At 43.3% G+C, this 24867-nt stretch overlaps 1 protein-coding gene across 1 annotated transcript in view; it reads left to right on the top strand.

The window, feature by feature from the left end:
• The first annotated feature begins 6844 nt into the window (after positions 1 to 6844).
• Positions 6845 to 24867, top strand: part of CDH4 (cadherin 4) — a 468873-nt gene continuing 450850 nt past the window's right edge. The window contains exons 1-2 of the mRNA XM_075516899.1: positions 6845 to 6904; positions 9127 to 9238. Coding sequence (XP_075373014.1) covers positions 6845 to 6904; positions 9127 to 9238 — 172 coding nt within the window. The remainder of the gene's footprint in view (positions 6905 to 9126; positions 9239 to 24867) is intronic.

The raw sequence follows: 24867 nt of genomic DNA on the forward strand, positions 1-24867 counted from the left end.
AGGTGATAACTTCCAATGGGAGTTACCAAAATTTTAATCCATGTGACTCTCCTCTTTCTCTTCCTTTCTGTTTATGCGTGTGTGGAGGAGTGTGTTTTTTAATATTCTTGGCCTACAGTCCATTCCTATCATTCAGCTGACCATGCATATAATGTTCCTAAATAGTTCCCTTTCTTTTATCTCTAGGCTTTATTTCACTTAGGCATGTAAATTATTAGTGGAACTCCTCCACATCATATTATTATCCTCATTTAGAGCTAAATCAGTGATTCAGATATTCAAATACATTTCATATACATCTTTAACTTGTCTGAAGTTGTATGGAGACAAAAACTGTAAATTTCTCACTACCTTTTTTAATTGGAAATATGCTGAATTTGAGTGTGTGATATTTTGTCATAAAGTAATCTCTTACAAGAGCACATCTCTTCCTCTCTCTCTCCCCCCTCTCCAGGTTTTCTTTTCTTATCTTTTCAGTTCTACTATTCAAATCCATAGGCTGTCAAAGCTGTCTCTTGTAAAGTGCTTTGTCTTCCAGGTGGTTTTTGACCAAAAATGCTGACAGTTCCAGAAAAGGACTTCGTATTAAAAACGTAACTGGGGCTTTCTCTGAGGAGTTCTGCCTCAGCATTTAGCATGCACACACACAATTTGGAGTATCTGCTGTGGTGCTCCAACTGTTGGATATATTCAGGAGGAAGAAATATTTGGGAGGCATACAAACAAGCTGGGTGCCACAAAAGGCAGAGGGAGCTCAGAATAGAACTTCTGTTTATGCTTTACCAATCTGTGCAGAAGAAAACATATACTTTTTTTTCTGATAAAGAAGAAAAGCATGTATTGTCAGTAATGTAAGAAAGCCTGATCTGGACCTCACGTTTTTGCTAGATAGAAAAGTGTTTATTTATTAATATCGCTGCTTGTACCAGTGTAACTTATTTTGAGATCTGGACTGGAATAACATATCACTGTGAACATTTCAATGTAGATAGAGCCATGTCCACCAAAAGTGGGGGCAGAAAGAAAGGCGATGGTGAAGTGATGAGGATTGCTGCTATAAACAATGAAAAGAGCAAAAGCTGCAAATCTGAAAAATCCTCATTCTCCTTTGGCAGAATTCTCCACATTCTCCCTATAAGAAAGTAGGGATGTAAAGCTTAATTATGTTGATATTAATTTGGAGTTTTCTGGTGTGTGATGAGTAAAAATTACCGAACTGTAAGGCTTCATAGGTTAGATCCTGCCCCCTTCCCCTGATACCTCGTAGAATCTGTAAGCGTGAGCATACCCAGCGGTACGGGAGATCACAGGGCCAGGACTTGTTAGGAAAAGCGTCTCCTCCTCAGCTGCCGAGGAGGGTGCATGGAGAGGGTGGGGAGGAAATCACTTGGTTTATCTTACTTCGATAGGGTTCTTCTCAGATTGCTGTTATAGTGTAAAGCCTACTGTGAATGCAACCATTTTAGATGATGACTACTTTAGGTAACTCTTTGTTCCTGAGGTGATGGCACAATCATGCTTAAATACATGCTTGTCTGAAGAGTGCCTTAAAATCAGTAAGTCTGGGGAGGCTTTTGGGAAACCGGGAATCTGTGGCCATCCTCCCACTTGTAAAATGGCACAATGGCTATTGATCTTTTTTTTTTTTTACTAAATCTGGTGGGGTTTCATTGTTTCTGTGAATATGAGGCACTGCACCACGGAGCAGCCTGGGGAGCTGACTGCCTGCTGCGTTAGGGATCTCTTGCAGTATATTCTCCTTGGTGACCTTCTGTGTCTGAGGCACACAGGTTTGTCCATGGACCAGAGAAGTCACTTTTCTGAAGCTGTTATGAGGGGCATATAGATATAAGTAGGCACTCACTGTATCTTCTGAGACCAAACCTAATTCTGCTTTTTTTTTTAATACCACTGCTTTAAACTGCAGTCCACTGTAATGATGCAAACCTATTAAACCGCTCAGTCTGCTTTTGCCTTATTTCTTCGTTTTTGCAAGAATACAATAAACGAGTCAAAAAAGTAGTAGAAATTTTGCATAGGTCAATTTTGTTTTACAATATTTTAATAAGAGTTACATTAGTATAAGGTGTGTTACCTCACCTAAGGTGAAAGAGATGTAGAACTGGGATTTTTAAATTGATTTTAATATAGCCGTTGCTGGCATGCTGCCATTAATGCTTGCATAGTTCAGTGAGGAGACCACAGTGTGTCTCATAATTGGAGGTCAGACTACACTAAAGTTGGCCTCCCTTGGTCAGGGTAATTAACTGAGCAGGAAGGTTTTGTATAGGGCCTCTGAAGTTGTATTTTCCTCATTGCCATTCACATTACCAACTCAAAAGGAGAATCGATAGGAGCCACAATGTACTGATGAGTAGATAGTGTAAAAGAGAGAAAGTTCAAATTCCGTGGCATTGCAGCATGTCCAGCAGGACTGAAAATGTGACTTCAAGAGATCTGTTTAACCAGGAAGATAGTTGTATCTTTTTCACCATCCGAGCACACAGGTAGCACACGCAGGGTGCTACAGAAGCAGCTTTGATTAATGCATGCTCCGTTCCTGTTCGGTGCTGCTTTTTCCTGTGGATTCTTTCTTCAAGTCACTTTCTCCTCTGTGACTCATCATTTTGTCTTTAGATTTTGTACTGGAGCCAGATCATAAGTAATCCAGAATTTTGAGCTGTGCCCAACCATTTGTGTAGTTCCAGGGATTTACTGTTGCTTTAAAAAATTACATAAATGTACCAAAGTCTGGCTTTTACTGTTAGTTATTTTCCCTCTGTGGTTGTGGTCTTCCTACTCAGGAGCACCTTTGTTTCCTCTGTTGGCTTCTGTCTAGATCTGGTAGGTGCTTATGTCTTTTCCAAATCATTAATTTCTCCGCAGCTTTGATTTACCTTTCACTTTACTGTTCAGTTCCATCTTGTCCCATCTTCCCTACACATCCTCTAAAAAAATCCCAAATGTGGAGTAAATCCAAAGGCATTTCCCATTCACTGCAGTTTTGAACTGCTGACATAAACTCGTAATTTGCCTTTATCTATCAATCCAGAATCGTCATTATTTCTTTGGTTCTGTATATATGCCTTCCTCTGTTACTACTTTTGACATGAACCAAAATTAGTAATAATGACTTCCTAAATTGCCAGTTAACTAGCTGTCTCCTAGAAGAAGCAAAAATCATCAGACCATACAGAAGAAACCTAAGGTGTGGTCTGCACACTGTATTAATTTTGTTTCTCCTTGTTTGTCAGATTTTTTAATAAAACCACTTTTCATCGTTAGCATCTAGGCCATAACTGTTTACTCAAGTTCAGTGAAACATTTACTTATCAGAGAATTAAACAGGTTAAGCCAGCGGGAATATTTTCCAAATAAGGAACTCAGACATCAGCCCTAAGCTAGGAAGGCAAAAGTCTCTCGAGACTTTGTTTTCTCACCTCCTGTCCATTTAATTTGTTATTCCCATGCTTTCACATATTTGATGGCTGCTTGACAATTTTATTGTATGTTATACTGTCCCTCAGTGATCACACCTCCCTCTCTCTCATTTTCTAGCTGTGGTAACACAGCTCACATCTGATACTCATCTCCACCACTAAGGGTTCTATTGTCCCCTTGATATGTACATGTAACTCCCACTGCTGTCAATAGGAATTACATGTGTGCATCAAGGAGAGAAAAATCCCTTGTGTACTCTACGCTCCTTGTTATCTTGGCACAGTCAGTTCTGTAGATGTCTCATCTATGAGCCTTTTATTCTCTTGAGTGTTGTGCAGTATAGCAAGTTGGCTCTTAGGATCAGCAGTTTTGCTCTTGAGGTGTTTAGCAAGTTGATTTACTGTGCATGTGTACGCTCTTAAATGTCTTCATCCAGCCAAATCCATATCTTGTAGCGTTCGTACATTAGACGGTAGAGCTTCCTATTTCCTTTTTATGCAAGAATACCAATTCATAACCAGTCTCCCAGCAGACTCGAAGTGAAGCGAGAGTCTGAAGCTAACCCTCTCAAATAACATGTGTCCAGGCCCACCTCAGACCTGTATGCTTAAATGCAAGAGTTTGTGAAAAATTCAATAGGTACAAAAATGTAAATGGCATATTTTAATTTTCCTCAAAGATCTGAAGGAAGATATTTTATAAGCACTTCATGTTAAGTGCTTCTAAACAAGGAGGTAGTTGAAATAGTAGCTAATCAGTTAGCAAAACTTTAATTCCTTCCAAAATTAGTCGGAGCGTCAAGAGCTGAAGGAAGATGGTAGAGTTAAAACAACTGCACGTGTAAACCAGTGATTTCCATTGTCTGAACACTGGGTCTGTATTCTCCTCTGATCCTTCTGGAAACACCTCCGTTTGGGAAGGTACCCGGTGTCTCACACCGGCCAGTGTTATTAGAAACGTAACTGGAAAGCATACTCACTCCATTTGCAGACTTGTTCCCCAAGTGCAGAGCCAGTTACCACGGCTTAGAAAAGAGGGATGGCAAACTAGCTTGGGAAAAAAATCAATTTGCCATCAGATTAGAAATCAACTGTAAACATGTTGAAGAATTCTTTTTTTTTTCACTACTGCTCTGCCTTTTCTTCACAATCTGTTGTGGTGTCAGACTTATTTTGACAATACTTGTAGAACTTGTCATATTAACAAAGTTATCAAACAGAGCGAGCACATGCATAGCAACAGCTGTAGTCCAGCAAGAGTCAAAATAACTGGCCATAGGTATTCACAAGGAAATATCCACACTGCACACTGTAGTTGCACAAATCCAAAATATCCCCAGAAGTCTCCAGAGTACTTGTAGTTTTATTTAAATAGTAACAACCGCAGCTGCCCTTCAACCTGGAACAATCTACTCCAAACTTTGGAATTTAGGATAAAAATAAAAGGAACAAATTTAGATTTTATATATACATATAAGGATTTATTTTTGCTATGATAGTGTCACTTGATTATTTCTATTTTTGTGAAAGTGCTTCATAAAAACGGGTACACACGAAATTTAGTACGATGATGGGATTTATTTGATGTTATATAACAAACTCAGAAATGCTTGTTTAAAACCAGAATAAACCCTATAATCCACTAAGACTGTAAATTGGTGGGGTAGGAACAATCTTTTCATTATTCGTGTCTACAGAGCTTAATACAATGAGGTCTCAGTTCTTCGCTAACATCTCTAGGTGTTAACACAATGCTATTAAATCTACTCAATAGCAAAAGATGCAGTCAGTGGATTTATGTGTCTCATTCCTTTGGAAATGTGTGAATCTAACAGAATAGTTTAATGGCCAGATTTTTCAGCTGCAATGTCTGATTTTGCACGTACATCACATAGTATGCATCTATTTATGCAAATCGATGTGGGATTTATATGCACAAAATATACATGCCTGAGAACTCCTATTTGTGGAGTTAAGCTGCATTCAGAAAGGAAAAAGATCATATTTGGACGCCAGGGTCACGCTGGAGGAAAATAGCAGGAGCCAGACTTAGCACTCGAAACCGCTGCTTTCCATTTTCAGTTTCCTGTGAAAACTAAACTGACTTGAGTTTTGCTTTCTGGCCCTGTTTTGATCTGCCTTTATTTTTACACCGGAAAGTCTCTAGTTTAGTGGAGTTAGCTTTATCTGCTACTGATGTAACCGCGGACTACACCTGCCATGCCTATTTTCGTCGAAGAAAAGAAGGGCCAGGCTCAGACTGGCTCACGTACACTGCTGAGGAGCTACTTCAGGCACTACCCATTTTTCTACCAGATCCCGAAACTGCCGTTCACCCAAGTTATTCTCTTCTCAGGAAGGCACCTGCGGTGCCGTCCCCTCTTCCTGCCCACGGTTTGACTAACGCAAGCGCAGAGCCTGAACCGGGGTGCTCGCTGACCCGCACCCCCGTCCCCTGCCTGCCCAAAGCCCACCCAGGCACAAACTTCACGGCTCTGCAAACCCCCGGCCGCGGCTGGCGTCACGGCACCGGCCGCCCTGCGAGGCCTTTCCCTCCCAAACAAGGTGATATTCAGCAGAGGCCCTTGCAGGCGAAGGAGCGGGTGCCTGTCATGGCGGGGCTGTGATTTCCCCTGCTGTCATTTTTCTCTCTCCTGGTATGCTAGTTTTTCTTCTCTGGATATATTAGTTTTTTCCTCCCTGATGCGTTAATTTTTCCTGTAGATGTTCTACTCCCCCCACGTACTACCTTTTCCTCACAGCCTGGGCTATGCTTTCCTCACTGGATACACTCACCGTCCCCTGGATCTATGTCTTTCCTGGGGACAGGCTAGTTTCTCCTCACTGGTAAGCTTGTTTTTCACCGGGACACGTTAGTTTTTTCCCCACTGGGTACATCTTTCCGCTGGTTATATTACTTTCCCCTGGATATGCTACTTTTTCCTCAGCGGATACACCTCTCCCCTGGATACGCTGGTTTCGTTTCCCTGAATGTGTTAGTTTTTCGCCTTTGGACATGTAAGTTTGTTCTGCAGACAGGCGAGCCCCGGCTCCCGGGGGCTCCCCTGCGCGGCCGCGGAGCCGGTACTCCCCGCCGCCCGCCCTCCTCCCCGCGGAACCGCTCCGGCTGCCGGCGGCGACGCCCCCGAACCCCGACCTCCCCCCGCCGCGGCGGGGCGGTGCCTGTCACTTTAAGGCGGCGCGTGCCCGCGCGCCGCGGGGCGGGGCCTGGCGGCGGCGCGCGGCGGGCGCTTCACCTGCAGCCCAGAGCGGGCGCCGAGCGGCGGCGGCGGGAGCGGGAGCGGGCGGCAGCGACCTCCTGGCCCCGGCACTGCGCAGCGCGGCACCGGGCGGCCAGCCGCACCGCCACCGCCACAGCCCGGCGGGCGGGCGCCGCCGGGGCGATGAGGACCGGCTCGCGGGTGCTGCTGGTGCTGCTCCTTCCCGTCTGGGGCTCGGCGGCGGTAAGTGGGGCGCCCCGGGAGGAGGGGGGGGCGGGCAGGTAGACGGCACCTCCGGGCTCCGCGCCCCGCGGAGGTTCCGCTGCCGCTCCGCGCCCGCCGCCCGCGGGCACGGCAGCCGCGGCAACTTCGGGGTCGGGGTGCGGAGCTGGTCCGCGCGGCCGGGGTGGGTGGGTGGGTGGGTGTGCGTGAGCGGCGCCCCCGCAGCTCCCTGCCGCTTTCACCGTTTCTCCCTTTTTTTGTCATCGTCACGGTGTTCAGTTATTATTTCTTAGCGCTGTCATTCGCTTTGAATCTCGTGCCTCAGCGATGCCGGCAAAACTTGCCGTCCGTGATGCGCCTCGCCAGATAAACTTCGGGGGTAGCGGCGCGTCCCGGCGGCGGTGCCGCTCCGCCCGCGGAGCCCTGCGCGCCCCGGCCGAGCCTCCGCGCCCCAGCGCGGTCGCGCAGCGCTGCCCGCTTCGTGCGAGGCGTCCCTCCTTTGCCGGCGCCGTGGCGGTGCCTTTAACTTTTATTTTTACCAGCCCGTAAGCACACCGAGTGGGCCTGAACCGTGTTGGGGGCTAACGGTCTGAGAAGTTTGGGGTTTTTAGGGTTCCCCCCCCAAATCAAGGGATGTCTGCAGAACATCAACAAGCGCCTGAACGCGTGGCTGCAGTGTTACAGTGCGAGCGGGGCGGCTGCTGTATTTCGTGTTGGACTGGCTGCAGAAGCAAGAGCCGCGTATTTGTCTGCCCGAATCCCCCTGTGCCAAGTTGAATCTGTGAAGATGTCCCGAGCCCGAGCCCGAGCCCGAGCCCGAGCCCGCGGGGGGCTGGCGGGTGCGCAGGAGCGGCCCCGATGCGCTCTCATCTAGCGAGCGCCGTTATGATAACGGGGTGATTTCCGATTCAAAGCCTATTATCTTCAGTCAGACCCTTTGAAATGTTTCCTAATGGCAACATCTTGCCAGCGACCGTCAGAGTCCACAGAGCCGCTGCTTCCTTGCGCTTCCCGTGCAGTAGCTGGCATCCGTCTCCCGAGCGTGATTTTTAGCGGAGTACGTTGGCTTGCTTTCTGCTTACTAAGCTCATCCGAAAGGACCCTTCGCTCCTCTTCCCTTCTGTCTCGCTCCGCAACGCAGCGTCGTCCGTGTCCGGGAGCGGCGGGGCCCCGCGGGAGCTCCGCTCCGCTCCGCGCCCCGGGGCGGCGGGTGCGCGCCTGGAGTTGCACTTTCTCGGGAAGCGACTCTCCCGGTCCCCGGGCTTCAGCCTTGCGCTGCTGGGACTGGAGTTGTCGGAGGTGCAGCCTGCGTCGCGCGGCGATGCTCTGGCTAGCCCTGCCGGGAGCGTCAGAAATCCCTTGCCACCAGCACTTGTTTGTGCTTAAATCACCTGGCGCTTGCGAGGCGTAAATCCCTGCCTTACGTGCTTTCCGTGAGTTGGTCGGAGCTGGGGTCTGGGACCCTCCTTGCTGGGGAGCGCGTACTCCATCCCAAGCAGCCTGGACTACCGTGACCGGACTAACCTGTCCCTGTGGCAGGGGCTGGTTCCCCGCTGCACCAAAAGTCCAAAGTTGCAGCAGAGCAGCTGAGTGTTAGCTGGGTGCTTCCCCTTCGACGCTGGCAGGTTGTGCGTGGGGCTGTGCTGTTTCGGTGGCACTGTTATGCTTTTGATTGGGCATCCCCCTCCATCCCCCCCCACTGCTGGGGCAACTGCAGAGCCTGGAGGGTCACAGAGGCAGCAGCAGGCAAAGCCTTGGAGGCTGCTGCAGGGCGAAAGGGGAGGAAGGGGACTTCACCTGGCCAGGAGCTCCTGCGGCTCCTGCTAACTGGGGTGTTCCTCCTCCTTCAGTCCTGGGGCTTGCCCGGTTTCTCAATAGCAAAACTCAGTGATTTGGATGCTGCAACATCAGGCCTTTGCGTGGCTCCAGTGCGAGCACAGCTCGCCTTGATGAATTGCTGCTCTTTGTTTCCTCCCCTCTTCTGACAGTGCCCAGTATCCCAGCCTTCCTACAAACAATGCTCTCTATTGTAGTCAGGCAACTATTTTCTGGCCCGTTTTATTTTTGCAGCTACAGTATGGATCCACTCCAACAGATAGGCACTTTAGCACAAGCGGTTTCTACTTGCACGCTGCTTTACTGTTCAGGTTTGCCCGTGCCTAAATACCTAGTCGTTGGGTGCATAACATTTTCCCAAATGACAAAAGTCATGGTGTGTGTCTTTCCTTGTTTTGTTTTTGCAGGCACACAATGGGGATCTTACAGTTAGACCCACATGCAAGCCTGGCTTTTCAGAAGAAGACTACACAGCATTCGTCTCCCAAAACATCATGGAAGGGCAGAAGTTACTCAAAGGTAAGTGGAATAAAAAGCTTAATAGGTGCTGCAATGACTGTAGTTTTGGGAGGTGAAAGGAGGCTTAAAGATGCTGGTTTTGATGGTGAAATTGTCTGCGGAATTATGTTTGTAGGAGGATGAAACACTAAGTGGTTTACCTGAGTGCAGTTTTGAATATAGATGAATCATTCAAAGTCCACGTGCTGTCTGCTTCAGGTGGATTGTTTCCCTATAGTATGCGAGGTCATCACTTCACTTTTAAGTCTCCCACTCCCACCCCATCTGAAGGAACTCTACATTTGATATTTTAGAAAGTATTTTTATGTATGAAATTCTAAGATCCTTAAATTATCTCTGCTTTGAAATGCATGATAAAGCAGACGTTGTTGTTGGAAATGTGGTAAACAAGCCTACAGACATTCTGTTCACAAATGTGGCATTCATTTTCATTACTGCCCCACTGACAACATGAAAACACAGACAAAAAGAAACTACCAATTAGCTTTATAGTAATTGCAGGATTATAACCACTTTTGTGATTGTAAACTCTAAGACGTCTTCGTAATCCAAATAACAATAGATTATCCTGTGTATTGATCCGTCTCCCTTTCAAGTTAAAAATAATTAAACTTTATATTTGCATGATGTAGAAAATCATTGTTTTACTCCAAGAGCATTTTTGAATATCAAAATCTGCTCCTCCCCCCGCACCTTCCTTGAGTTATATCACTAACCATTAGTGGATGTTACAAGCAGTTCTAAAAACCTAGTGTATTGTGGAAGTTGGGGAGCACATCAGGACTTGATGCTCTCTTCAAGGGTTTATAAACCCTTTGCTGCTTTCTCCTGAGTACATATACTCACATGCATGTGTCTGCCAGAAAGCTGGGATTTCTGTCTTCCTCCAGAGCAAACACCTGCTCTGTTACTTTGATTTTTCTCGAAAGAGAGGGAGAGTTGTCAGTATTCTTTCTGGCTTCAGCAGAATCCAGGACTGGACATTTTTTCTCTACATGAGTTGGCAATCAGTTTTGTTTCTGAGCCCAGTTGTCTTAGTTTTGCTGTTCAGGAATTCTCTTGACTGGCCTGGCATCAATTAGTAGAGGTTGCGGAGTTTATTTTTAGTTTGAAAGATAACCAAATAGGGATTTGACATAGACAAGCCCAAGAATATAGCAACGCATGAAGAGACCCAGTACCAACGGTTTACCTATTTAACAGCAATTTTTCCCAAACTTACATACCGTAAGGCTTTACAGGTCAGTCTGTAAACTGAGTAGATTTCATGCTTTTTAGCTTCGGAAATTATTTGATAAACATTGTCCCCCAAATACTAGAGCATCATGTCATTAGTATACTTGCTCGGAGGAGTATTTTTTGTGGTTTAGTGCTTGATAAATTGTGCTGCGTGTTTATGTAGGTGGACAATAGGGATGGAGCAGAAGGTCCGTTTAGAGGAGTTAGCTGGCAATGGCTTTGAAGACAGCATAGTGGCTGCCATTTCATTCCAGTTGCAACTGATAATTTTTAAATATGAAATTATATTTAGGTAGGCTGTCAAGTTGATTTGAATGAAAATACATTTCTATTTAATTTTATCCTTTGGAGGCCAATTGTAACCTGCCACTGATTTAGGGTTGAACTGGCCCTCAAGATATTATGTATGTATGCACCACTTGTAAGATTCATGGCCTGATAACATTGTCACGAGTTACGCGATTTGTAAGCATTTTGTCAAATGAAGGAGAAAGGAAAAAAAAAAAGTGCAAATGCTGTGTTTGCTAATAAGTAAACTATCGTCTCTACACCTTTTAATCTACAGTCAAATACATGCTGCTGTTTATCATAGGGAACAAATATATCTAATTAATTTGTACAATAATGGGGGAGAAAATCTGCTGCATAAATTCTTCTTCGTGCTTGTGTTGTTCTTTATATATACTCTAGCATGTAAAATTGGTAGTTTTCCAATTTAGGTTTAATTTTACTTCCTAACACTTGATATGTCTGAAGCATAAAATGTTTATCTCTTTCTTCCATCTGGGTGAAGTATTGTACAATAGTTCAGACCAAAAATGGGTTCAGATTGCTTACATTATCATGTTTGATAGATTGACATATGTACTGTTTCACACCATCTTACCACGCAAAGCTTTGCTGCCAGCTACCACCATCTTATTCATCAGCATTCAGTAATTCATCTTCAGGCCAAATGGGACTGCTTGCCTGAAAAACGTAGGTAGGAATTCACCTTTTGGTGCTTTCGTGGAACTGGGGGGAAAAAAGTGTGTATGTAGTTCGGATGGCTCTCGGGGGATTCCAGCGGGCAAACGTGAAGCCTTTATGCTGCATAATCCTCACTTTGTCCTTGGGAAGGACGTGCGGGGTGTCCTGGGACAGTTTATACTGCCTAAAGGTTTGGTCGTCGGAAATTGGGTAATGTGTAGACCTCAGCATGGTGGTGAACTTCAGCCAGCATTGGGAAGTTTAGATGTTACATGGTTCGGGGATAAGCTGTGTGGCAATAATCCCAGCGTTTCCCTTTTAGGCTTTATAATATCCAGCTCTCAAATGTATGCAGTGTTATGAATGTATGAAAATGAAAGTGCTTATAGTATTCTAGGTTTGAACCAAGTTAAACAGATAATGACTGCTTATAATTGACTTATTCCAATGGAAGTAGCTTAGCCTTAATTTGACAACAAGAGCTTTTACAGAGTCATTGTTTTATTACAAGTATGCCATAAACTATTAACTACTACTTTGTGGTTCATCTTATTTGCCTGAGTCAGCTCTCTAACATCCTCAAAACATACAGATTCTAGCAGGAGCTATTTGTTACACAGTAATTAACTTGTTTATGATAAATGGATGGGAGAAATGTCACGGCATTTTGTTTTATGTATAAATGAAAAGCATTTGCATTCTAAAAATTTCATGTTAATTAGACTTAAAATAGTTTTCCCCAGTAGTGCCACAAATACCACATATTGCACATCACTGCCAACATCGTAGCCTGATGATGGGGTATTAGCTGAGTTGATTTGTGGAGCCAGCGCCTTCCTTAGAAATGCTGTCCCTGCATCTCTTAATAAAAGTTAGTGGGCTGTGGTCTGTTATTTTTTGGTCTTTGTTTTTGTTTGCGGGATATTAAACTTAGTCTTGGTCACTGATGCATGATAATGTTTAAAACAGGATCGTTAACTATTTTCTTCTTTAGCCTAAGGAAAAATCTCAAAGCTGCAGTATGGCAGAGGACAATTACGGCACGGGTATCTTTTTCTCTTTGTTAATTATTAATGTTAACTTAAAATGGTGAGAACATTGGTCCTGAGGGGTGGGGAGCAATGATGTGCAGTACTGCACTGAAGGCAGTTCAGGCCTGACTCCGGGGATCTGATCCCTCAGTATTAACTCAGGTGTATGGGAATGCTGATGGCTAGTGGCCTCTTGGGGAAAGAGGGGAATAAGGAGTAGGATGCTAAAAGTGATATGCAATATGATCTAAGGGGGGGTTGATACTCTTGATATTGGGTTTATGCTCTTTTCTGTTTTTGTAAGATTTTTGAAGACTGTAATTAAAAAAATATATTTTTTCTAAATTTGAAATTCAAGTTTTATTGGCATGCTGTGAGACCGTGGCAACTGGTAGTGGGTGGAATGACATCACAGTGTTAAATGCATTATTTTTCCAGCCTAGTACCATCACAGTTGTAGCAGGTCACCTCTCAGAAATACAGCTAAACAACGTAACTCATAGCTTTCCCTACAGTCGGGAGACAACATAAGCAGTTGAGATGTACAGCCCCTTTTTTGTTTTTTCCATGCATCTCTTCATCTGCAGTGATTCATGTTTCTGTTGCCCATCCTAAATAGTGCCTATACTGATGTAGCAGGATAGCTTCACTTGTGTAGGCAGTTACGTTTGGGTAGAAGCGCGTGGAAGCACAGTTTATTTTCATACGGGAAGATGAATAAACTGTGCCAGCATGTTCTGCTTTAAGCAAGTGTATGAAACCAAAGGTAGCCAAGCTTCATGCAAATGTATAAAACTAATTGCTTCCACGCTAGGATTTTTACTAGCATTATTTTTGGTTAAAAACAAATGAAGAAAATACATAAAAACTTTAATGAAAGGCTTGTTTTTTCATAAGAATTCAGTATGGAGGCCATCTGTCATAAGTTTTTTAGAGGTAGGATGTTCTTCTTCATGGTCAAAGCTTTTTGTTCTCCCCACTGAGGTTTCAAAGCCTCCATCCTGTTCAGCCCTCTTCACCTCCAATAGTAAAACTTAGGAAGGCTGCAAATGCTGTGTAGAAAGTATAGAACAGATAGCCCCAAAACCCCCAACACTCCAAATCTTCCTGGGATAGTGTAGAAGCAAACATTAAATTAAAAAAAAAAAAGGGGGGGGTGGGGGCAGGGGGAAGAACCTGAGCAAGCCTTTGCAAACTATGTTTGAGTCTGCTTACTGGTAATTCCTGTAGTCGTAACTGTAGGGGTATATACTGTACCTCCTTTTGGAGGTAAATGTACCGTGTTCTTGTGGTTAAGGTAATAGAGGAAATTGAAGGTGGAGTGTGTTAGTGGAATGTACTAACAGCTCTACTTGAAAATAATCATACAGCCCCAAAGCACCACTGCATACATGAAACTTGGCCCCTCTGAAAGCATGAGACAAATCTTTCAGGAGGAATGCCATTAGCTTTGCTAAGTGCCCAGAGGGAAGGAGCGTGGCCCTGGGGTAACGAAGAGTAACCTGGCAGCGAGCGTGCATCTGCGGTGTTGTGTGGCCCCGATATGTGAATTGGCTAATGGGGACATTCTCCCTGTCTATACTTCTGGCTTCCCGCTTTTCCTGTGTCTAGAGTCCAAAAAATACATAGGTACCCGGCTGCTGTTAATTTTGGTAGGAGTTTGGTTCCTAAAGGTTTCTGCAGGTCGAGGTCCGCCTCTGAAGCGTGCTTGGGAGGATGCTCCATCCCGAAGGTGTCCCGCCCGCGGCCGCAGGGCATGCGGGCTGCCGGCCGTGCCGCCTGGGCACCCAGTCATGCCTTCATCTTCCGAGTGCCCTTTGGTATGTCGTACGGATGTTTTTTGGAAGCGAAGACCATGAGGAATGTTGGGATTTGTTCTGGCGTTTGGTGGGGTTTTTGGGCACCTCTTGAGGGTTGCTCGGTCCTCGTAGCAGTACAGAAGCTCTGCTGCAGCCTGCTGAAATATCCAGTGCCTTCTCTGAGCTGCTCTGAGTTTAAAAGACAGACTTTTCCAAACATGCTTTCATTATTTTCTGGTCCGTGATTCTGCATGAAAAGCAGTTACTGAAGTTATCGTACACATAATTAGCTTCACAGTTCCCTAATAAAATCTGAAAGTAGGCGAAAGTCCACCGGGAGCCCAGAACTCTTTCCCTAACCTTTCTTCATTCCTTCCTTGGAGGAAAAAGAGGCAGACAGACGTCAGCTTACATGTTAAGCTTGTACATGCTCCAGTGAAGCTGCCTCTTGGAAAACACTTCTCGCATTCCACAGGACAACTTCTTTTAAAAGCAGTTTCTCTTGATGGGCGTGTTGCAAATCAAAACCATAATTTCAATCGAGTTCCAGGGGAGACCCCAGAAAGAGCTGCTGCAGATTGGGGAACTGCTGATGCGTATTTATTTTTAATGTTATTCTTCAGATCTAACTTCTGACACAAAAATGATGTTTAGGATGACATTTTTATCTAAATAAAATTGCAGTTAATGAGACCGCAGTAGTCAATAACACTCTGTAGAGTTAATCCCCTTACACTGTTTAATAACTGTATATATTGCTTTCTAGATCAGAGCTTTGAACCAAATTCCTCAAACCCAAGTAAAATTACTTTTTTCTGCATTCTGGGGAGCTAACTGATTTTTATCTGAATAAATCTGCTTCTCCAACAACAGGCTTGAAGCTTCTCTCTTTTTTCAGGAATTTGTCTGTTAAAGGATTGCGCTGCTTCAAATTAGGCACTCTAAACAAATAGATATTAAGGAAGAAAATGAAACAACAATTTCTATTGAATAATTTATTCCTTTCTTTATTTATGCCTAGGCTTTTAGGAAATAAGCCGTGTCTGGAACAGTATCAATTTGTTATTTATTGTGAAATACCTGTTGTTTTGAACTCCAAACCAATAATGTTAGGTCTTTTAAGGTTAGAAAATGTTAATTCTAAAGTCACTTCTTTGTTCAGAAACTGACTGTTGCTGACAGAGCTCATGAGCTCTGATCTCACAGAGCAGATGCTGAAAGCATTCTGGAAATGCTGGTTTTTTTGCATGTGGTAAATGAAACTTATTTATTCTAGCAGTGAAGTATTTTCTTGCTTAATTTTCATTGACCTAATGCCAGTTCTCATCGCCTAATTTCATTGATATTTGTGTGCAAGCCTCGTTCTGCCTTAAGTTCTACCCTGGAAATGAGTATAATGTTTTTCTAGAGGTAGCTTATTCCATTGCAAACTAAAGCTGAAGTACTTAGTTTAACAGTAGCATGGGCCATGTGCATAGCTCATAGAATATTTTAGTAATATAGATAATACTTAAAAGTCTTATTTGAAGGGCAAGAAGAGATTAAAACTACAGAGGATAGGATTTCATTGGAAATCTGCTTCGTAATATTTTTTCGTATAATGGAATGAATTTGAGTAACATAGGGAAAGAAGGGAGTTTCTGTTTGATTTGAGGTTAGTGGTATATTCAGAACTGGTGCCATTGCTGTATAAAACCTACTTTTTTATTTTTAGGCAAACGGAAATAGCAAGAATTAAGACCAGAAAGCCGTGTTTGAAAAAAAAGACCAGTATTTGCCTCTGGGAACTCCAGTTTTGAATGGTTTGCCGAGGGTTTTGAGATGACCCTGTGCCAGTGACTAGAGACCGATTTCTCCAGGACCCTGATCTTGAGCACTGCAATAGGAATTTATGGTGGCTTGATGGACTCAATCTGTATCAGTTTTTGTGTATGTAAACCTTTTGTACACTAGCCAAAGGTTCAGAAGAGTATTTGGCTTTGCATTTAATTTTCCGTTTGGTGCTTAAATGACCCCCCCCACTGTTGCTTTTTCAGGTAAAGCTCAGAAGTGTCCTTGGCCAGCCATGCCATCAGAGCGTTTTCTTACTGCTCCGTATACTGTGATAGATTGTTTTTGATATTTTGCTTAAATATTTATTTATTAGTATTTCTGAAAAGAGAGGTTGAGAGCGCCAGGATTGTTTAGCCTGGAGAAAAGAAGTCTCAGGGGGAGACTTTATCGTCGTGTATTTATCATCTACCCCTCATGGGAGGGAGTAGAGACGATGGAGCCAGGCTCTTCTCAGTGGTGTGCAGAGAAAGGGCAAAAGGAAATGGGCACAAACTGAAATGCAGGACATTCCACTTAAACGTGGGAAGAGACTTTCAGTGTGGGGGTTGTCAGACACTGGAAGAGGTTGCTCAGCGATGTTGTGGAGTCTCCATCCTTGGAGATACTCGGAACCCAACTGGACGCAGTCCTGGAGCCTGCTCTGGCTGACCCTGTGCTGAGCAGGGGCTTGGACGAGACGCTCTGCAGAGGTGCTCTCCAGCCTCCGCTGCGCTCTGATCCCGTGAAACACTTTACAGGTGAATACATGAAAAGGCAGAGCGATGAACTGAGCTTTTCTGCAAACACAGATCAAATAACTTTAAATAAAAACATTGCAACAGCCTGCAAAAAATGATCCTTACAGGGAAATTGTGTTTCTCTAACTTCTTGGAAGCATAACCTCTAAAGAGAGAATAATTGAAACACCAGGGACCAGCATTCTGCTGTTTGCTTCCATTAATGTCCAGACTTAACTTAGGCATAGTTTGTCTCCTGGCGTAAGGAAATGTTACACTTAAATTCAAAAAGCTCTTGGTTTCCTCTTTATTTTTAGTAGAATGAAAGGAGAACATACGGAGTTTCTGTTTTCCCCAAATACTTGTCATTAGTACTGGCTGCTTCACTTCTTTCAGCAGAATCTTTCCCAAGCGAGTTTTCTGCAATATAAAAAATGGTTGGGTTGAACAAGATTTCTTTTTGCCACAGGCTTTATGATTTTTCTTGCTTACATTCATTGTCCCTAATTTATTTATTAATTTTGAACTGCAGTTGCACAGAGGGAGAGAGAAGCGGCAAATGTTCTGGCATATGGGCTGCACTGTCATCGGAAACGGCGACTTTCAGCCGCTCTTGCTGCCCCATGCCTCGTGACCCCAGGCTCCAGCATCTCTCTTTGCCAGCCTGTTTAGATTCCTGCTTTCTGCTCCCTTCCAATAGAAAATTTTAATTATTTTTTGCTTTGCCCTCGCTACTTGCCTGCCACTGTTCCTCACCACTTGCCAGCATTTTGTAATAGAGAGCCGGTGGCAGTAATTCAGCACAGTGCTAGTTATGCTGTGCAATAGCTGCTGCTCCGAGGGGTCACATAAGCTACAGCCTATTAACATTAGCATGGTAATAACAGCCACTATGTGGAACGCACAGTGGGAATGTTGGAAGCTCCTCCAAGGACCCCGAAGATATGTATGGGCCACCCATGAAGGAGGGAGAAAAAAAAAAAAAGCCCTTTCTGCTTTGAAATGAGCCAGTCTGTGTGTTTCATTGATACCCGGAAGCACTGCAATCATTAAGGCTATTACTATGCCTATTATAAATCACAATTTTGTAGCAGTTCATAGATTAGTCACAAAAATTACTTTTAGTCTAAAATTTTGTTATACTGAGTTTGTCTAGTAGCAATTCCAATCCTTATTAAATAAAATTGTCTTTAAAATAATTATGAATATGGCAATTATCCAAAGATAAATAGTCAAGATACAAAAATTGTTCCATACAAAGCTGTGTATCAGCCCGCTCTGTCGGTTCGTGTCTGGAGAGTCGTAAAAAGGCAGGTCAGTGAAACAAGCATTTGTTACTCCACCGTGTAGCAGGAAAAGCATATTGGGATTCTTGGTGTATGAAGTAAAAACATCAAGAAACAAGCTTGTGAAGATGTTAGAAAATAAAGAAGTGGTTGCACTTGAAAAAGTGCAAATCAGGACTCGTTTAAAGCGTAAAATTTAATAACCTGTTTGTTCCTGATATAGTCAGTGGTGATTAATAGGTAACTCTCTATAAATCAACCCTGAGTGTTTGATATCTGCCCTGTAGTTGCTTCTGGCCGTACAATTTTTTTCGAGAAGTCTCACTGATTTCCCTGAGAGCTGTTTGGGATATTACCTGGACCTGCTCGTGCTCGTTGCAATCTGTTTGTTGGTGTTTCATGGACTCATAGAAAAACAGGGCCGGAGGAACTCGAGAGGATGTCTAACGCACGCTCCTTCCTCAAGGCAGGAGCAGCTCCTTTGTAATAGGTTTGTCCCCGGTGTGGTCTTGAAGATCCAGTCGTAGGGCCCACAGCCAATATATTATATTGCTTCCCTTTCTTTCCTTTGCGTTTAAGCTGAAGCTCTCTTGATGCAATTTAAACCTGTTGCTATTTGTCTTATTTGTCATAGACACAGAGAACAGTTGTTGCTTCCCTCCCCCCCACAACGCGTTTGAAAATATTTTTTTTTCCCAGCTTCCTTGGGCTGAACCACTCATTTGTTCCCTTTCATGTGTCGTGCCTGGGCTCCCTTCTCCGAGCCCTTATCTCTGCTACTAGCTTGATGCCCCAAGTTGATCTGACTATGCCAGCCAAGTCTCGCAGCGCTGAACAGACAAGGAGGATTACTTTGCCTGTTTTGCAGGCAATACTCCAGTTGATTTATCTAATGTGATGATTGCTTTTTTCTTAACAGTATGACACAGTTGACTCATGTTCAGCTTGTGATCCAATATAACCTCCCACATCGTTTTTTGAAGAACTGCTACCCTACTCATATGTGTGGTTGATTAATCCTGCTGAATTGGGTTACCTTGCTCCTCTTCTATTGAATTACTTTTTTTTTTAATCAGCCTGATCTGACTTGTTAGGATTGTTTTGAATTCTAATCTTGACCTCCAACGGAGTTGCAGTTGCATCCTGCTTTCGTATCATTTGCAGATGTAACAAACATATGCTGCATTCCTTTATCTGTTCTGTTAATAAACGCATTGAACAAAACCAGTTCAGAACAGACTGTCGCAGAGCCCATGTGATAGAGCCTTCTGCTTTGACCGTGAACCATTAAAACTTATGCTCTGGGTGAAGTTATTGAAATAACTACAATTAAAATAGTGGCTTGTAATCTGAGCCTTTTATGTTTTGATGTTGTATATGTGGGATCTGTAGGAACACAAATCCGAATGTCTCCATTTGTCAGTACTTTTCCTGGCTTTTATGAGAGTTACGAACGTTGGGATCTTTGAATTTTCACCATCTAGAAGCATTCCAGATTAAAAGCCTAGGATAGGCTCATGCCAGTTAAATAAAACGTTGCTGTTGGAGGGGAAGGGCTGTTTCGGTTCTCTGTCCAGTGTTGGACGCACTGAATTTGTTGGGTTTTTGAATGCCCCAGCACCAGCGGCCGTTTCCAGGCTGCAGGACGTGCCTTCCAGGCTACAGGACGTGCCTTCCAGGCTGCTTTCCCCCGAGTCTCTACTGCGATCTGCTCAGGAGAAGACATTTTTCTTGAAGGAGCTGTTACTAATCCCAACATGAGCAGAAAGAACAGGATTAAATTAAAGCTACAGTAGTAAATGGGAGTGTTGTACCTGTATGTGGAGTATGGACTCTTCGGTATAGGCTGTTTTCACTGTACTGATGGTTGGGGATTTTGACCTTTGCCGTGTCCCGCTTCCCATCCCGTGATCTGTGTCTGATCTTGTAATGTGTTGAGGGCAGATGTCTGCTCTACACAAAATAGGTAAGTATTGTACTGCCTGTTTTCATCATATCTGTATTATTCATAAAGCTTATGAGAAGGCCCAGCCCACACTTAAATATTTTACTGTTTAGTACCTCTGTTTAATTTTGCCTGTCATGCCTGTGTGTTTTGGGTAACTGAAGCAAGCCAGATGCATGCTGATCTCCGTGTTAAAGGAAGAGACTCCCTCTGCTGATAAGATCTGATTCTGGAGCATCTCACTTCAGGGGGGAAAAGAGAGTAGGGCTAGTGGATTTCCAGATGGAAAATTATTTATAGAGTATTTTCCCCTCAGTGAAAGTGCTTCCCTGGGGAATCAGAAAAAGTCATCGTTTCAGGTCCTGTATGCCTTGCTACTTGTCTTTCAGGAGCCTAATTATTGCTGGCTGGTTGCTTAGCTCCCTTGAAAACAGAAGGTTTACACAATTACACATGAAAGGCAACTGTTTTGCTCATCTCCAGAAGCTTTAAATATTTTTATTTTGTGCCTGAATTATTTGGGTGAATTATTCTTTTGTTTATTTATCTTTTCATGGCCTTCTGAACATTTTTCAATTGATTCAATGTCCTTTTGACCCTCTGTAGAGGATAAAGAAATGTGGGTAAATGGCATTAAAAAAAAGGATTTTTCATTTTGTTTGGGTTTTTCCTTTCCTGTGGAGAGAAGGGATAGGTTGAGGATGAAGAAAGCTATGTGTACGGTTGCTTGGACAAAGGAGAAACTATAGGTCATGGTAAGATTTGGTGTGATGAAATCTCCTTCAAGGATGGCAGCTATCAAAAATGTTTGGATTGCACCCAAAAATTTCCCTATACTGTGTACAAACTACAAAAAGAGACCCTAATCAGGAAAAGTTTAATGATCTCCAGATTGCTAAACTCTGGATGCTTGTTCAAATAACTGAATAGTAGATTGATTATCTCTGTGCAAAGTTTAGCGAAAGAGGTGTTTTCTTTTTTTGTTTGCCTGGAGTTTGAGACGTTAGAGGAATTGAAAGTTAAAAGACTGGTTGCTATACCTGGTAACAAGCAAGCTACTCCAATCATGCAGGGTGGTTTTGATACCTCCTGACTAGAAGAAACCCAAGTAGAAGGGTTGTGTGGGGCAGTGGGCTGTTAGAAATGTTGGGTTTTGTGTTACACATAAAAGAGAGGTTTAATCCCATACTGATCACTGAATACCCGTTGCACAAGTCTTTGCAGGAATTGCTGCGAGTGATGAATAATTAACTGCGGTGTTTTGGCAAAGCTCAGTGCAAATGATGCATTTCACTGGAATGAATTTTCCTAGTATTTTCAATAAAACAAAGTTTTATTTTCCCTTTCTACTGTGAATTGAGGCATAATGTTAGCTGTAGCCTGTTAAATAGCAGCAGAACTGAGCAATAGTGGCACAGCTGGTTTTACCTTTATAATAATATATAGCAGGTTTCATTGCCTGGGAAGACATGATGACGAAGCAAAGTTCTGTTAATGCAGCAGTAGTGTCCTTTGGCAAAGCGACTGTAAGAGGGAGAGTTTAACATCTGTGGAACGGGGTTGCTCCTGGAAAAAAAAAATAGAAAATTAGAATGGAGGTGGGTGGGAAGAAGAGATACTGCATGCTGAGTGGCAGGAGACTTGGGACCCCACGAAACTGCTGGGCCGTGGTTCATGTGGGGTCTGGACAACTCCAGAAGTGGTGCGTATTATGGAGACCTAAAGAGAAGACAGAATTTCTGCCACGGTTTACTAACAATCTAAGTGATTTTTTTCAACCTTTCATCTGCATTGGGGTCCCTTGTGAACAGTCTCTGATTGCAATATATGTCTCCACCTCCAAGAAAAATTTGTAGGGAATCCACACACCAAGAAACCTACTGTTCTTAGGACAGGTGTCCTGAAAAAGGGGGAGGAAAAGAGAAAGAAAAGAAAAAGAGTAATAATAAAAAAAAGCTCAAGGTTATATACCAAAATCGGTAACACATACTCAAAAAAAGTTAATATGTGATGAATGTCAATTAAGTACTTCCCCAGCTAATAAATAGCTTAGGAGGTATAAAATTTAATACTCCTAAAATTGCAGAAGCCTTTGAAGAATGCTTTTACATCAGACTCATTGGAAGCAGGAGATTTAACACTGACCTGTTCAGAGGTGAGTACTGAAAAAGATAGGAGGGAATGAGGGTGCGTTTCATGAATATAGAGGCATTTGGGCTTAAGCTTTTCTTTCGTTAGGTGGCTTTTGAAACAGTTTATTTTTAAGTTCTTGTGTAACACATCAGCTGAATTGGGCTAGTAAACAGTGTCCTGTTTGTTTATGGGCCTAATTTGAAGTGTTTCTGAAGGCTCGGCTGGCTTGGGAGTGGGTCACTGTGCCACAGAAACAGCGTGAAGAGCAACTGCACGTAGCTTTTCCCATGGCCATGCCTACAGGTTCTGCTCACGTTCAGTCCTAAAACGTAAATCTGTTGCCTGGGTGAGGATCTCAAGCACCAGAATGATTCTCACTTTCCTTCTGTTCTTTCCCCATCACAGTCACCTATGGGAAACAGATGAGATACGTGCACGTTTCTGAGGGCAGTACTAGGCACAGTCTGTCTTGGGCAAAGAGCTTTTTTTAGTTTATTATGGAGCTTTCTTTGAGAGGTGAGCAGATGAGCAGCGGAATCTGCTCTGAGGTCACCGAGACATGATGTAGTAGTTACGAGTTTATTTGGAAATCAGAGCAAACCAAACTTTGTGCCAGTTGGCTTGCTTCCTGACGAGCAGTACCCCCTGTTTTTTCCAGTCATGTGTTTTTTTCCTAATCCCAATGGCAGTCATTTTTTTGGCACTTACAGTTAGGAGAAAAAAAATAAAATGAAGTAATACATGGCATTTGTTTTGGCCCTAGTCATGACTCATAAATAGGGATAACATCTGTGCTGATAGTTTTTCGTGATGTATAACCAGATTGAACGAACAAAGTTTTTGTTTATTGCTGTTCTTTTGCCATTGTTATATTTAGGGAGCTCCAGTGTAAAGAGTGAAAGTATATGCTTGTATATTACTCATGTATAGATCAGAATTTATATACATCTTGTGAATTTTAATTTAACCACTGTGTCTTTTTAAACTAAAAATGGCTTATTGCCTTTCCCTAAGCTTTACAAAACTTTTTCAAGATCCCTCCCAAATCTTAGTCTGTTGAAGACTCATACTGCTGCCAAGACTACACCATTCTTTTAATTAAAAAGACCAAAAAAAAAAAAAAAAAAAGGGCAAAACTTCTAGTGGATGTAAATCCTTATAATCCTGAAATGATGTAAATCAGTGCAACTCCTGAAGTCATTGGAACTATTCTGACTTACATCTAGTGAAAATCTGGCACAGAATATTCCTGCTGGTCTTTTCTTTTGCCCAATAGTTGCTGTACATGGAGTTGGCACTGCAGACAAAGCGCTCTCTTACTAGCTGATAGAGGGTGGCACGGCTTCCAGCACTGCTGATTCAGCACAGCAGAGGCCATTTTCCTGATTTCTTTGTGAGCTAGATTAAATTACTCTGCAGGCTGGACTGGAGCCACAGGCCATAGTTTTACAGCCTTATAACATGGTATCCTAGCCCATGGCATCCGAGAGGTCTGGCTGTGCGTAAAGCTCTTCTGCTTCACTGCGAAGGATTTTTGGGTTTGGCGATCTGTCTCTTTGTAAGGCTAACGCCAGCAGTACTGAAAATATTTTGATTGTCTGGTTCAGATATAATAAAATGGGGTTCTGTTAATTGAAGGAAGGGGTATCATGGGGATCAGGTTAGTATGAAAACTCCACTGTGTGTGTTTGTCATGGCAACGTTTCTTTAGATTTGCCTTACAGAATTGCAGGATAATAAATAATGAATGCAAGTTTTTAATGAATAGAACACAACAGTAGCACCAGTGAGGTGTCCTGCCTGGGCTTGGGGGTTGTACCATTAGAGCTGTTCAAATGACTTACCAAAATTTTGGGAAATCCATTTCCTTTTGTGTCCCGGTATATGGACATTTCTTGTCTATTCTGAGCGGGTTTGGAATTGAACCAAGGGGATGAAGTAGTGGGATGCACTTTGTGGTGAGCTGTCTTGTTCACATCCTACAGAGCTGAGAAGTGGGATGTCTGTGACTACTATAATAGGCACATGGGTAGAGGCAAAAGCATGTTTTCTGTTCACTGACAACTACTGACTTGGTGTATTTAAAAAGCATAGCCAGCTCTGCTGTGCTTCACGATTCTCAGTTGAGCTTCACGATTGCAGCTCATGGCAAAATTGGTCTGGCTTTCTTTGGCTGAGTACGGATGTTGCTCCGATTTACCCTCTCCCCTCCAATGCTCATGGTCTGTCCAAAACAGATCCTGGTGAATGGAGAAAGCAACAGTGTTAATGAGGGGAGAAAAGGTCAAACAGATCAAAAAGTAAAAGCCATCCTGCTTCCAATCTAAGCCGATCCTGTCTAAGCCAGGTGTTTGAGTGAAATTGAGACCAGGCTTAAAGAATTTTCATAATAAGTTTAGAAGGTTCACTCGATCTCTTCTGCCTCGCCTGTGTCTCTGATCACGTTGTTTTCTCACTTCAAGGGACTTGCATTATATCAGAAGGATGGGCACTCTGTACATATGGTTATCTTTGAGTTGCCGTATTGCTTTTCAGCTTTATCTCTGTAGTTTTTTTTTTTTTAAAAAAGCACCACCAAACAAAACCTCCTGGTTTTAATACAAAGGTGGAAGTATTTTTACAATTAAAAAGTATTACTGAATCAGAACATTTTTCAGACGGCAGTTCCCTGAGTGTGA

The sequence above is a fragment of the Mycteria americana genome, chromosome 14, assembly GCF_035582795.1.
Source record: "Mycteria americana isolate JAX WOST 10 ecotype Jacksonville Zoo and Gardens chromosome 14, USCA_MyAme_1.0, whole genome shotgun sequence".
Classification (NCBI taxonomy): Eukaryota; Metazoa; Chordata; class Aves; order Ciconiiformes; family Ciconiidae; genus Mycteria; species Mycteria americana.